At 37.3% G+C, this 15,909-nt stretch overlaps 2 protein-coding genes across 10 annotated transcripts in view; both read left to right on the top strand.

Annotated features, from left to right (window-relative positions):
• LOC128254619 (ecdysone-induced protein 74EF) overlaps positions 1–6,791 on the top strand; it is a 75,296-nt gene extending 68,505 nt beyond the window's left edge. For 5 of the 9 annotated variants that reach the window (XR_008267569.1, XR_008267570.1, XR_008267566.1 and 2 more), the window contains exon 4: positions 3,097–3,238. Coding sequence is in view for 4 of the 9 variants with exons in the window: in XM_052983795.1 (XP_052839755.1) it covers positions 3,097–3,221 (125 nt within the window). In the remaining 5 variants the exon portion in view is untranslated. Of the gene's footprint in view, positions 1–3,096 lie in introns of all 9 variants that reach the window. The other 4 variants (XM_052983795.1, XM_052983794.1, XM_052983791.1 and 1 more) reach the window with 1 other exon arrangement.
• A 913-nt stretch (positions 6,792–7,704) lies between these two features.
• LOC128255229 (myeloid differentiation primary response protein MyD88) lies at positions 7,705–12,508 on the top strand. Its single transcript, XM_052984812.1, has 5 exons — positions 7,705–9,120; positions 10,426–10,715; positions 10,778–10,946; positions 11,022–11,193; positions 11,861–12,508. The coding sequence occupies exons 1-5, from the start codon at positions 8,559–8,561 to the stop codon at positions 12,303–12,305; spliced, it is 1,638 nt and encodes a 545-aa protein (XP_052840772.1). The 5' UTR covers positions 7,705–8,558; the 3' UTR covers positions 12,306–12,508.
• Positions 12,509–15,909: the final 3,401 nt, after the last annotated feature.

Here is a 15,909-nt window from a genome sequence, read left to right as displayed (position 1 = left end):
AATTGCCAAGCCCACTTGCAAGCTGCAACATACACATAAAAAATGCGACAAATTGACAGTTCGCACAAGAAACTTTGAGGTCAGAAAAAATGCCAGCAAGAAACTTATTTCCCCCTTATCAAAAAGTTCAATTGCAAGCTCTAAAAGAAACCACTTGATCAAACTGCAGAAGTTGCAAACATATTAGAGATAGAATATATCTTGTGGATTAACTTGTAGCCTAAACTCTAATCGAAAAGTTTAAGCATACAATCCGAGGCCATACGTTGGGCGCCATTTTGCTTGTACATAGCCATTCATTTATGCAACACTTCTCAATGCAATCTCATCTCGCTTAGTTATTCTTTGCACTTGACGTTGCTTCCATTGTGATATTCATAATTGAAAGCAATAATGGACGAGTTGTTACAAAAAGCTTTCCATTACCAAGGCAAAACTCTTGCATGTTGCAACTGCATCATGCTCTAGTTCAGACACAAACGGTAGAAAAAGAGCTAATGCCACTGGCAAAGCAGACAGCGGAGGCAACAAAAGTGCATCAATAAATTCAATTTGAAGGTACAATAGATGGCATAACAATCCCTAGAGCCAGTTCCATTCCCAGGCTGCTAATTAGGCGTCGGTTGCCATCCGTCAGGCAAACTGGCATGACGGCCTGGCCACAGAATCTGATGGAGTAATCAGAGGGGGGAGAGGGCCCTTTTGCTTTCAACGCCACATTTATAATTAAACAACATGAAAGACAAAGCGCCCGACAGACGGAGCAGGCAACTGAACAGAATGCGGGGGCAGGACGAGGGACAAAGTGGAAGGGCGGGCGTGAGTCTCAAAGTTGCTCGGCAGCATTTATGAGCGCCCATAATGGCTGTTAACAATTTAACTTGTTTACCGGTGGGAAAGTTATATGTTAATTGGTCTCGAATAGCCTCGCGCACACACAGGCACACGCGAGCCGGAGCTCCAGAAACTGGGCACGCACATGGATCACCCACGTCCTTGAGGTCAGGTGAATGATCAACTAGGCTATGTCCTGTAAACGAGAAAAGGCAGTAAACTAATAATTTAATTAAGCATGTTTGTAAAATCTTTAAAATATTATTTTTATTTTGTTTGATAACTAAAAACAATGTTAACATAACCTACTAACACAATTTTTAAAGTCTGCTTTCATTTATTGTTGTTGCATTTTTTGGATCTTTTGAAATTCGTCTATAAACTAAGATTGTTTGAGACTTAAATTATATTATAAACTGATACGAAACCAGGACATTGTGCTATGTCTAGATTTACTACATACATAATGGTTTCTCTAAGTATTCCTGAGGGCCACAAAGACTCTGTGTACACAGATTATTATTAATCTACTATTAAATATTACCAGAACAACAAGCAATTGCAGACCTCCCATCTATGGCCGAACTTTAGGCCACAAAGCAGGCCAAACGAAGGAGGCATTATGCTGAGTAGCTTCTACTTGCCACAGCAGCAACAAAGCCGGCAACAAACAGCACTCGGCCAAGTGAATAATGCCAGGCATCGTCACCTGTTCTCAGGCCCCCACTTTGGCATTAACACGTTGCGATTACGCCTCATAGCCCATGCAAAGGCATGAGCTGGGGGAATGGCGATGGAGAATGGTGCCTAGTGGTGCTAGCCTGGACACATCGTGGCCCAGCGGTTGGTAACCACCATGTGGCCTTTGGCCCATATATGCATATGAATTTGATGACGACAGCAGCAACAGCTTCAAAAGCAACGGCAACGGCAACAGCAACAGCAACATCAGCAAGGATGTATGATGTTGCATCGTGGTTGCACTTCCACTCGTTAAAGTCGCTGGCTGCGGGTGGAAATGGGAATACTAATTTTTGCAATTAAATGAGAGCGTAAAAAAGGGAAAATTACTTAAATTTTTGCGCTAACCCTGCAGCAAAGTGTGTGTGTATGTGTGTGTGTGTGTGTATGTTTGTGTTTTTGTTTGCGTTGGTCGTTTGGTCTGTTTGGTGGCCATTTGGGGCAAGAATTTTTTAATTAAATTTCAGCCGAGCGCATACGATGTGCAATGGCAACAATATTTATATATATCACCCCATAGTAACTCTCTGAATTAGCAGCTTTTCCGGCAAATCAATTAAATTACCACACACAAACACAATACCGAACTTTAAAACACAAAACTAAGGACTTAAACTATTCGGGAAGTGAAACGGCAACTGTGACTGTATTGTCTGTGTGCTTGCGTCGTGTATGTTTGTGATTGATTGGCAAACAAATTTTGACACTTTACACAACACCCACCGGCAGGTAACCAATGTTTGTCCAACCAATTCCTCCCCTCCCCACCGATTTGCACACCCATTACCATATCCAGTTTGTTGAGCGTTAATTAAAACTGCTGTAAAATGCACAAAAGCGTTGAGCAAACAGCAACCGCGACGACAATCGCAGGGGGTCATGTCATGGGGGTTTTTGAGGGTGTAAAAAAACGGGACGAGTACCGTGTGTGAAATTGGGGATATGTACTTGATATGTGTACACATATGCGAACGTGATAACCCAATGCGGAAACGGAAATAAAACAGCGGGCAGATGAAAAATGTTGGACTGTGTTTAAAGTAAATAGTCTGGATTGATGAAAATTGTATTCGAGAATTCATCAACAGGCATTTACTTCAACTGCAGTTCGAACGAAATGCAACAGGATAATAACGAGTGCGCAGTGAATATTTACTTATACTTAAGTTTATCTATATACCTTAGAACTTGTTCCATAAGAGTTTTACCAGCATTAGGCTCGTTTACCAAAATACTGACTAGCTGAAAAGCACTAACTTTTTGTCTTTTCAAGGTGTGTGTATTACATTTAAAAAAATATATAACTAACAAATAAAAATATTTGCGTTAAAGCTATGAGAATAGTTTGGCAAATGAGCTAATAATGAGATAATAAGATAGTAAATAAGAAAGTGCAAATTATAGTTAAAATATTTTGAAAGCGCCTTGCAGTAGCGCAACTCAACTGTATTTTTACACAAATGATTTTCATTTCCCCTGATGCAATTCAAGATCACTTACATTGATTTCTATCGTTGACAGTGCGACAGGAGAACGAGAGGAGCTACCGCGAGAATCTGGAGCGCACCTTGATGATGAAGAACCGCACCGAGCTGAATCTGCAGCGCCACCAGATGGGGTTGCAGCTGCAGCACGTCGTTCCATGAGCGTTCCATTAGCGTTCCATGAGCGGAAGGAAGGAAGTGACACCGCTGCACCAGATGCGAGCGGATGCGATGGCAGCAGAAGCTGCTGGAAATGTCAGCGGTTGGCAAGAAGTTTGTGGCAGGAAGCCGGAGGACCCTTCCTTGTCCCATTCCCTACGCCAACCCCCCCCCCCCCAACCAACCAACCTACTCCTTTTTTGCCCCGCCCTAATCAAAGTTATGCGCACAAATGCTACAAAGAATAACAAAGAATACAAGAAATCAAAACAAAAGAAATTGTTAACTTAAAATAAATAAGGATGGAGCACTCCGAAGTGCTCGGCTAAGGCTAAAATTAATGCTAATTGTAGTTAAGTCTGCCCAGGCGGAAATCACTTGTTTTGTATCTAACTGAAAGGTAGACTCCACTTAGAGCAAAAAAAAAAAGAAATAAAATAGGATGGTCGAAGAAAATCAAAAGTGATGCAGTTTAGTCAATAGTTAAAAACGTTGTTAAAAGTGTTACTTTGATGTCATTTTAAATGTTAGGCCAGGGACGTTCTGGTTTTCAAATTCGACCACATATGATTTCTAGTGAGTTAAAATCATTTGAAAGTGCTTCGACAATTTTGGAACAGTAGTTTTTATTCCAATAAACCCTATGTACAAAAATATTTTGTACATTTTTTCACATAATAATTTTGGCTACACTTTTAAGTGACTTTAAATCACGAAGGATTTCTTTACTTAACGATTATTTTATTTCAAGTAAAAAAAAATACTTTGTTATATAAAAGCCTGATAAAAACTGTTTGCAATTAAAGAAATTCACAAATTAAATATTATTGCTCTAGCGAAATTGCTTACCAGAACAAACTTGATTGTCCTGTAATTATTGTGCTTAGGATATGATCTAGTTGAGGCTGCAAGGCGACGCCAACTGGAAGGAGCAGTTAAGCGAAAGGTTTCGATTGTTCAGTTGATTAGCCAAATGGTTTCAATTTTTTCTTTAGCATAGCTTTCCCCCCTTGGTTATACCACCCGAAAACTCCACCCAAGAGTGGCGTCGACTGGGCAGCTGGCGAGAGAAAAAAGTTGGTCAATAGTTATGTCTGAAACTAAGTTGTTAACTGAAAAGTACTCCTAAGTAAATGTTAATAGCCATAAACAACAGAAAAGTTTTTGTATCTCTTAGACGGCGTTGAAGAAGAGGTGGAGGGAAGCAAAGCAAGCAAAAGTATCCAGTATTCCAAGATACATTTTGAGTAAAAATACGATTTTCATAGGTTAACAATAATTGTAAAAGAGCAGCAAAGGAACATTCAATAGATTTACTCGTAATTGGATAAAAGCAACTTGTGCCAATGAAAACTTAAGAAATCCTAATGAGAACCTGCAAGATAAGTGGCATAGCGTAATTTAATAAACAATTGAAAATAATAACAAGGAAAAGTTAGTTAATTAGCGGATCGATGTGAAACTGTTACTTAAGTGCAAAACGAGCTTGTTGTCGAATTAATTTTTAAATGGATTTAAACTAAGTGAAACTAAGCTAAATGTTAAATGTTTTTTTAGGTGTTCAATGTTATAATTAATTTGTGGTCGAGCAGCCGAAATGAGGTAGAATTGATTGCCCAGCCTTTACCAAATGAATAATTTTACGAACCTGTGCTAACTCAGTTGCAAAGTTTAACGACAAAATTTAGCTTGAAGCAAACTTCTATCGGTTTCAGCCAACAGAGCGTTGATAGCTTGAACAGAAAGTTGTGAACGAACTTCCCTGACCGCCCATCATCCTGCCCAATTAACAATTATCCGGAAATGTATTTTCAAGCGCAAATGTTCTTAATATTCACCAGAATGCACAAAAGCAATGTAAGGTTTTTGGACTCTGGCGTTAAATTAATGTGGGACCGACAGATAAGCAATTTAGTTCGTTTTCACAAAGTTTGCACATGTATATATATACCTATAAAAACATGATATAAATACAAAGAGAAAAATAGAAAACTTTAAGAATTACAAAAATTGGACTCATGAGTATTTTTTTACTTTCAAAATTTTTGTTAGCATATTTTTTTTATTTAACAATTTTTAAACTAGTTACCTATAATTTAGTCTTTTGCAATGGAAATAAGTAGCATGGAATTGAACTGCAACTATTAAAATAAATGATTAAAATAACAAACAATGTGTAAAACATTACACGACTTAATTTTGCGAAAGTAATTTATAGAATTAATTTCTTGCTTCCAAGCTTACTATTCATATTTTCTCAGTACACAATTTTGTCTATACTTGGGGCTGTTGGCGGGCAGGGAAACTTGAGTTCAACGATGGGCAAGGACAAAAACAAATGGAAAGCTTTAAATTAGCTCAATAAATTGTAAAATTATACATTTAATCTACTTAAAGCGGATCGTTGTTAAATGCAATGCAAGTACGTCGAAGACAGATACTCACACACCTCATTCAGACTTGTAAGATTTGCATTTCGGTCTAGGAATCAATTACATATTTAACCTGACAAAGAGGCTAAACAAAACAAATTCAAATAAGCAAGGCAAAAGAATACTGAAAATAAACAATCAAGCAAAACATTGTACTTAGTAATTGCATTTAACAAGTGGGACAGAGAATGTTAACTAGATTCGCATAATTGATTTAACTGCATGCTTAAACTAACGAAAGTAAACGAGATGTTAACTGAACGGAGTTAAAAGAAAAACCTAATTAAAACCATACAAATAATGTCTGTAATTATGGCTTGCTAAATGTAAAAATATAAGCTGAATTATTATACAACCAACTACAATCGAAGCAAGAAAATTGATGTAATTGAAATACTCGTAACGTTTTAGGGCAAAATACCAATGAATAATGACACAGGTTGAACACAAACACGCATCAAGAATAAATTAATGAATAACGAAATTATTTCTCGAGAAAAAATCAAACTTTTTAGCCTTTGAACGAGAGACTTTTGGTGCCCAATCCAGTTTGAGCAATTATTTACAAATAAAGAAACACAAAAAAAGACACTCACAACAGAACCACAGACCACACACATGTAGATGTATTGTAAATAGAACAAGAAACCAAATGAGTAAATACCAAGTAGGTATATAAATAAATAATGAGAAGGCTTATCCAAGTAAATCAACATTAAATAAATTAACAACGGAAATCAAACAAAAACAGGTAATACTTCAACTTGAGTGCAAGGAATCAACTTTTAATGTTAATTGTTGCTGGCAATGCAAAACGCAAAGTCAACCGAAAAACGAAAAACAAAAAAATTACAATAAAGAAACCATGAAAAATGCAAAACAAATATATTTAAAAATACATTTAAACGCCTTCAGCGTTTTATTCATCAAGCAAGAAATGTTGAATCGAAAGAAAAAGTCAAACAAAAGCCATACAAGCGATAAATCAATTTGTGTCACCTGTGTATTAAGTATATCTCAGTATTTGTAACTGAAAATGAAAACGCGTTGTAGTGCAGGCATCAACCACAACAACAACAAGAAAAGAAAAATCAAATGAAAATAAACTGAATTTACAAGTGGACTTTGACTATTATTTACGAGTAAGGTCGCCAAATCGGTTCGCTCCTAAACAAATATATATCTTCATTCACAAAGTAAGTACCTGTCAAATTTCAACATGCTCGTATATTTGTTTATTCAAAATAAAATGGATGAAGAGAAAAGCTTGTCACTTTGTGGATGGTTTTATTTCTTAATTTCTTATTCCAGTCCTCCCAAGGCTGAACTATCTTTCTTCAGTGACCCTACTAAAGGAAAAAATCCAAGTAAACGCTGTTAATGTGTACCGTTTAAGCATAACACGGGCTTAAACTTTAAATAAAAAGCTTTGAATCACTAGTTTTCCTAATAATCAATAAGAAATAAAAATAAAAATAAAACACGAAGAATATTTTATTTAAATCAATTTCAAATAAATATTTTACAAATTAGTGAAGCACCGGTTAGGGTCCGCGCATCAAATTTTTATGTTCATTAAGGTGACTCTAACTTGTTTTATTTTGATCCAAAAACATGGTTTCTTTCTAAAGGTTTTTCGAATAAGTTTATACCGTTAGAAATGGGAGAATGCATTTATTTTTGTATGAAATTCTACCTGGAGAACGTGTCGTATGAGTAATTTTTGTGAAATCCTTAAGACCATTACAAAAAGTAAAAATTCCAGACAATTGAGAATACGCAAATTAAATCCATACAAATTTAAAATCCCTTGGTATGTAAAATTGGTTTTTTGATGAATCAGGAAATCCAACGTTTATTCTTGCACATCATTTATATATACACAATTTTAAATGATTTCAAATCAGTAAGATCCGCCATAGAATGGCATCCTGTTTTGGAGCGCCATCTCTAGAAAGCTTTCGGAACTAAATTTTCAGTGTGCCCCAAGCACAATGGGCTCCAACGAAAATACCAAGCCCCAACCGATAAACTTCCCCCAAAAGCTCTTAGCTTTTAGCTTTTGCCAATGGATCGCCACGAGCTTATCAGACTCGCGATCTGATCCGAAAAGTGGAAACAAAGTTAAGATAAACTAATTAGCAATTAGCCAATGTAAATAGAGTGTTGTCAGCCGACTAGCCGCAGCAGCTGAGCTGATAGTTCCGCTTTTGCCCCGCGTGTAACCAAAATAAACAAGCGAGTGAAAGAAAGCGGAAGAGAGGCGGAGAAAGGGGAGGCGGAGAAGGAGGAGCGGACAACGAGGCAGAAACAAAAGCACAAAACGGCGGACAAAACCAGTCGAAACAAAACAACAAACCGGAGCGGACGCACTCGAAAAACGAATAAAATTTATTTCTGTGCTTAGTGTGTGAGGCTGTATGAGCGTGTGCATATGTGTGTGCTGTGTCTATTTAAACAATATTTTAAAAATCATACGCCAGACGACGAAAAGCGAAGATCTCCGCTATAGCGAAGCGGAGCAGACAGATAAATAAAAACAGAATCCGAGACAAAAACAACGCGACTGTGACGCGGCAAGGTGCTGGAGGTCACTCGGCCCATTTCGCGTAGCACCATACAGGCACGGCACCACCCCCCGCGTAATCAACCCCGTAACCAGTTCCAGTTCCATCCGCCCGCAAACAGCACGCGCGATCTGAAAACTCTGAAAAAAAAAGTTATACAAAAAAAAAACAACAAAAAAAACAAAAAAAAAACAATTGCAAACTCACGCGCTTTGTCGTTTTTATTACCCGCCCTCTCGACTGATAAACGTCAGTTGATAAATATATATCGCATCACACCAAAAACAAACACACCAGCAAACAAACACCAATTATTCCAATAAAGCCAGCGCCAAGTGCGAATGCGCCCTCGATTTGTATGCCATCAGCAGCACTTGGTTGCCCATTCCCACATCCATCCCCACTCACATTCCCACTTCCATCGCCATCCCAATCCACATCCACATCCCCCCAATCATTCCCATTCCCATTCCCATACCCACCACATTTACGGTCCCACTGACGTCAGCTATCGGCGTTATCGCACCACTAACATGGTGGTGGCCGAGGGAGTTATGGACTCCGGATCGGGGATCGGTGAGGGAACGGGCACGGGAATGGTGGGCCACTTCAACGAGACCCCATTATCCGAACTGGGCATCGAGACCCGCACCCAACTGTCCCGCATGCTGAACCGCAAGAAGGTGCTGCGATCCGAGGAGGGTTACCAGCGGGACTGGCGGGGCATCTCCGAGTTGGCCAAACAGAAGGGATTCGTCGATGAGAACGCCAACAATCCCATGGATCTGGTGCTGATCAGCTGGAGCCAGCGGAGTCCCCAGACCGCCAAGGTGGGACATCTCGAAAGCTTCCTCGGCATCATCGATCGATGGGACGTCTGCGACGATATCCAAGAGAATCTGGGTAGGCATTGATCTTATAACTATATAAACCAGTTCTGTCGCTAACAATCATTGAAAATAACAGACTTTAGTTTAGAATACAATTTAATTTAAATTAGTCATTGGATAACAGTTTCAACAGGCTTAGAATACTTAAAATACTGCAAAAAATATGTTTCATAAAAACCTGATGTAAAAAGAATTTTGGAAAATAACCCGCCACGTCATTAATTATAAATTCTTGAATAACATTAATCTTATATACAGCAGTATTTATATAATTATATTTAAATACAATCATAATTATCATTGAAAATAAATGGACTAATAAAAGCTTGAGTTCAAATAATATATGTATATTCAAAAAATAGAAACTTAAACTTTTAAGGATATTTGTAATGATATCGAGTGTTTGGTTAATGCGTATATATCTTCTTATCTTTAGACAATTTTATCTTACTCAAACAATGGTTATCATTATATACATACATAATAACTGAGCTATAATGAACATTTTTGAATGATTACTATTGTAATTTAGAATTATTTATTACCTAAAAACGATTCGGATCTGTAGAATTTTGTTATTACTCACCTCACAAAAAAACTAGTCCCATAAACAAAACTCTCACAGTAATAATTTGTAGTAGCCGTAAACAACAGAGCATAAACAATTCAAGCTAGACAAAAATGTCAATCATCCAAAGAACGAATTATTTTTATTTATTTGCACAAAAGGGTATTCACCTAGCCAAAATTGGTTGTCATTAATGCAAAACACATTTGATTTGCAAGAAATTTTTTAATGACCTCCTTGAACCAGTTAGTCAGAGAAAAATTAGAAGACAAGGAGGTCAAAGTGTTTTATTTATAATTTTTTTTTTTTATCTTTTTTACTTTTTTTTTAATGAGAACGATATTTGTCATTTGAGCCTTAACGTTGTTATGATCAATTATTTAATATACGTGACTGTTTAAGTGCATTAATTAGAAATAATTATAATTATTTAACATATATATCTAACACAATTGTTATAATAAATATCTATTATAATTGTTACAATTATATAGTTTGGGTTTAATAGCTTATTCTGAAGTAAAGTTTTATTTATTTCTGTTGATAATGGAAGACTTATATTATAAGACTACTGAAATCATACTAAAATTAACGAATTGAATTTAAATAGATCTCCGAAATAAAAAGGTTTTATATTGCTCGTTTTAAAAGCACATACACTGTTCCCAAAATCAGGAATAGTTTTAAGTACTTAAGTATTTTTAGGTGGCTTTAATTTGTTATTTAGAACTTGAAACTCTCGACTTGCAGCGAAGGACACGCAACGCTTTATCTTGAAGCAGGAACAGCGGCAGACCTCTCTGATGGAGGCATGTCCTCCGTCTCCCAGCGATTGTTTGGAGACCAACAACAACTACAGCAGCAGCAGCAACAACACAATGGGCCAAAGTGTCCAAATCCTGAGTGACGAAGATCAGAGATGTGTGCAGATGGGCCAACCGCTGCCCAGATATGATGCGTGTGTTTTGTATGCAGAGGCAGACATCGATTATGCCATTGAGATCATGAATGTGCTAGAGTCTGAGCGATACAATCTCAGGGTGAGTGAGATCTCCTAGGTGCTGTGTCTTCTGTGGAATAATTATGGAACATTTGAATATAGCTCTTTCTGCGCCATCGCGACATGCTAATGGGCGTTCCCTTCGAGCATGTCCAACTCTCCCACTTTATGGCTACCCGCTGTAACAAACTGATCGTCGTGCTTACAGAGGAGTTTCTTCGAAGTCCAGAGAACACGTACCTCGTGAACTTCACCCAGAAGATACAAATCGGTAATAGGCTGCTGTTCAGTATTTCGACCTGGGATCAAGTTAAATAACAAGTTCCTCCCATTTGCTATTTCGCAGAGAATCAAAGTCGCAAGATCATACCGATTCTGTACAAGCCAGACATGCACATACCGCTGACCCTGGGAATCTATACGCACCTCATGTACGGCAAGGACTGCAAGTTGTTCAACCTTTGGGACAAGTTGGCTAATTCGCTGCATGCTACACAATCCACGCGCCAAGCTCAAACGTAAGTTTTTCATTTTTTTTATTTTCGGGGGCTGAAATCTCAACCCAGTTGCAGAATAAGTTATAAATCACTAGGGTGAAAAGTAATCTTTAGATAATTCCATCAAGAATTAAGGATAAAATGGTTTACCTACTTTTAATATAAATAGAAGTAAATTAAAGTGAATATCCAAAAGTCAAAATAATTATTAGGTACATTTTATTAGCTTTTCGTGTGCAATTATATAATTGGGTGCTGCAAGTTTTAGGGGCTGCCAAAGCTATCTCATAAAATTCTTAAATGTATACCAGCTGCTTGTAAACAAAATATAAAAGCAAAAACCAAATAGCGTGTGAGCTATCAACCTTAGAAATGGCTAGGAAGAATTTTTAGTCGATTTTATGTTTTAGAAGAATACATTTGTTTGAATACTTAAAATTAAGTTCTCCTGTTTAGTTGCTTTTTAGGTATGAGTGATTTTACTTGTAGAGTAAATGCAAAACTGAAATTTATTATATTATTTGAGTATTAAAAAAAACCAAATTAGCATGAAATATAAAAATAAAATAAAATACTAAAGTAAGATGGCTTTCCGTCTCTAAAACGTTGTATTTCCTCAAAGCGGATTGACTCACCCTACCGAAACCCCCCTGAGTCATCAGTTATACTCACAATTATCTTCTCACAGACCTTCGCCGGAGGAGGAGACGGCTCCCCAGCAAGTGACCACACCCAGCATCCGGATTCAAATCAATGACAAGGATGTCACCGATATGCCCAGCTACAACAACTACAAAGTGCCGGAAGCGGAGACCACAATGGTGTCGATATCCGGCGATACCAGTTCGCCCCTGCCGGAACCCAAACCGAAGAAGAAGGATCGATTCCTGCGCAAGTTCACCCACAGCTTTGGGAAGACGCCGCGGAGCGATGGTAAAGATGCGAAGACTCTGCGACACGCCCACTCCGTCAGCACCATCAATGTGACGGAGCGGGAAAGGACACTGAGTGCCAGCAGCTCCAATATCTCGACCACGTCGGAGAGCAAGAAGAGCTCCATCAAGTGGCAGCCGAATATCCTGAAGAAGGTCCTATTCTCCCGCTCCAGCAGCAAACTGCAGACACCGGGTTGAGATCGTAATGTTAGGATAGCCATTCATTCGATTCCTTAATTCCTTGTCCAGTCTCGTTACGGCGGTAGAGTCTCCAACGTCGTCACCCTCCATGATTAGTGATAATCCTTAGCCTAATCCTTATCAAAGTCAACTAACTTAATATACTTAGACGCACTTGTTAACTTATATAAGACAACAACGAATAAAGACAATACCACATATCTGCACAAATGTATCACAAGGCACACCGACGACCGAATACGATACGAAATGCTATATATACTACATATATGCCATATGCATACGACTGTAGGATTTGATACACAGACAAATTGGCAATTGCGTTGAGTGAGGTTAAATGCGCGGCGACACACTGCTAATCGAAGCGCTCAATTAACTGTTAGTCACGCGTTCGATAAGTGACTTACTTAATTAAATTATCTCTGTGGCTCTGTACTCGCAACTTAGAACCTGGCGCAATGAGTGCCCCATCTCGGATGAGTAATGACCATATATAAACTATAGGTATACGTATATGAATACGTATACGTATACGAATTATTGCATTATGCGAGCAGCAGTGCTTTATCACTCTGTAAATTGCTCAAGCAGTTCTAACCGATTGCTAGCAATAAGTAATTGTTTGTTTTTGGGTACCGCCTTGGGCCGGTTCTCCATTGTGATTAGCTTTAACTGTTACCGATTGTTACTGATTGCTGTGACTGCGTGTCCATATATAGTACGACCAATGTGCACTTGACTACACACATAATGCAAAGTAAAGCAAAGATTATCAACACAATTGGATAGGTATTCATATGAAACAACTTTGTGAATTAAATTTCTTAGCTATTAGTATGTACACACCTCCAGACAGTAAGTTTTAAAGCAATAAAAGGTCAACAACCATGTTATGTTAAAGCATTAGACAAAAACGCCTCAATGTCGGGCATCGATCGATAGAACTTTGACCTTCATTTATGCTTTTGGAACGCAACGTAACCGTTTCGGAAACGAGCCAGCTCCATTTTAGCGGTAATAAACTTTTCAATGTTTGGCTCAATAATTTATTGTTGAATGTAGACAACCTTTAGTTCGTTCATGTTTAATAAACATTGCGGTTGATTTGTGGATCCCCCGTATATATTTACATACAGTTTTTCGCATACGTATAGGGTGGAGATGTTTATCGACCAGTTCCGGTTAATCTATAAGACATTTCGAATCGGTTTAAATTTTTTGTATTTTTTTGTTTTATTTATTTTCTGTTTTTTATTGTTTAAATCGTTTAATGTTTTAATAATAGCTCCTCGCTCACATTCCTCACATCGTCTCTTTCTGCGTTTAATTTCGCTCTCTGTGTGTTACAATTTACACTGTGAACAAATTTGTTTTTTTTTTTTTTTAGCCTTACTGCTCCTTGCAACTTGAGCTTGTTCTTTAAACTTTGGTTTTTTTTTGTTTTGTTTTTACTTTTTAATTGAATTTATGTTATGTTTCTTTTTTGTTTGGTTGTTTCTCTGCTCAATGTTGGTTTTATGTGAGTGTGTGTATTTATATATCGATTTATATATGTTATTAATTTTAATCTGTCGTTTGTTATCCGCTTAGATTTGTTTTCCTTTGTTAGAGTTATTTTAATGATTTCATTATCGTTTAACAAAATTAATAAAAACAGTTTGTAATTTGTTTGCTCTTTGTTGTATGTATACGTTAATTGATCAATTTATTCGTAATTCGCAATATTAAAACAATGTAACGCATGATGTTGCATCTTCTGCCTCGACTCGCGCTCTATGAGTATTATTTGCAAATTGTTTCGTAGCTTAATTAATGCCTTTCTTTTGGGGATGTCTTACATTCGTTTCGACTTGTTATTCATCTTATAAATCTAACTGATTGCATTTACACAGAGTGTGTGACGACGAGTCTGAGTGGAGGGGCGGGGCAGGGCAGGGTAGGGTAGGGCAGGGTAGGGCAGGGCAGGACCTTGAATTGGAACTGGAAGTGGGAATTGGTTTGGTCTTGGACTCAATTTGGGGTCGGGATCGAACGGAACGTAACTAACTCAACCGGAACTAAGGTTCGTGTAAGTGTCTGTTTGTTCTTTTAAAGCGTTATCCTCTATAGTTAAGTGTTAACAATGATTATGATTATGGAAGTCAGCTGAAGAAGTCTGTATCGGTTTGGAAGTTGAGTTATCATCGTATTGCGAGTTCCCGTCTTATAACTATGTAATGCTTGTTGAGTACGCATAGGTATTTCCGTATTACCATCCTCAATTTCTATAACTCGACTCCCCTCCCTCACACTCCGTCATTTAATCATACATACATACACATGGAGATATTTTCATCGTCGCGTTTTGGGTCGCTTGCCGTTCTCGACTTACTAATAAATTAAAACAACGCTAATGAATTTGTTTTTCGCCTCGCTAATTGTGAATTCTCGTTTAACGTTCTTTTTCATCGCTTTGCTCCTCTCTTTTCTAACTTTTCGTTTATTATCGTTATCAATCAATTATCAATTTCAATTTTCATTTATACATACTAGGTTTTCATTAAATTTTCTCGATTCAATGCTTAATTTGTGCCTTGGACAAACGCCTGTTAAAAATCGCTTTCTTTTTTATCGCTTTTCATTTCCGTATTACATTAAACTTAGTTTTTATAGAGCGGAATCTTGTTTGTGGTTGACCTCGGCATTGTTTAAGTTTTTGACCATTTCGATTGCTACTCGAGTTGACATAAAATCTGATGGATCAGCGAAAGTTTTTAAATCAAATCTGCCCATGTGTTTGATGCAGGACAAAGTGACTAGCAACGTAGACCAGCTACAGTTGCTACTAAATGTCTAAACAAAAGTGTACTTAAAATTAAGAAAACAATTTCTTTACAATTTATTGAGTAAAAGAACAATAAATCTAAAATTTAGATTAAGAATCTTCAACCATTGAAATGTTGATATCACTAGAACACATAATTAAACATTCATTAAAATGAATTAGTGAAATTTAGATATTAAAATTCAATCATTGTTGTTCTATGTAAAGAAGTTTCCTATCCTTTCTATCTCGGTTAAATAAATGTAGTGTTTCAGTAGTAGTGTTTAATTAACCATATTCTGAACAAATTTTGAAAAGCTTTGTTCCTAGTTTGGAAAATTCCTTAAAAATATTTTATTTTGGAAGATCATTTTTAAACTTTCCGAGACCTTGCCAAGAATCCTACAACCTCCGACTCTCTCAATTTACCCCGATTTTTTTATACCCGTATGGAACAGTCATAGTTCTGGAAGTTGAAAGCCTAACCCAACGGAAGCAGATGCAGATGCGAATGCTAATGGCGATGTTGGCAGTGTTTTCGCTTTTACGCGTTATTTCAAATTCAATTACATTTTCGATTGCGATCGTGTGATGTCTTCTGACAGATACTCCCAATGGATCTACGGCTGATTTTGGAGGCCATGTGGGGGCGATCTATATCTACTACACATATTTTTTAGTCTGTTTGTCAGGCATTTTGCGAGCATCGAGCATCGAGCATCTTGCTTATTGTTTCTATTCTCTGTGTTTAATTTTAACATTGTGCGCGATTTTGTTGAACGTTTGACAACACTACAA

This window comes from Drosophila gunungcola (genome assembly GCF_025200985.1).
Source record: "Drosophila gunungcola strain Sukarami chromosome 2R unlocalized genomic scaffold, Dgunungcola_SK_2 000006F, whole genome shotgun sequence".
In the NCBI taxonomy this organism is placed as follows: domain Eukaryota; kingdom Metazoa; phylum Arthropoda; class Insecta; order Diptera; family Drosophilidae; genus Drosophila; species Drosophila gunungcola.
Note: the sequence above shows the minus strand (reverse complement) of the source record. Positions and strands in the feature narration are given on the sequence as shown.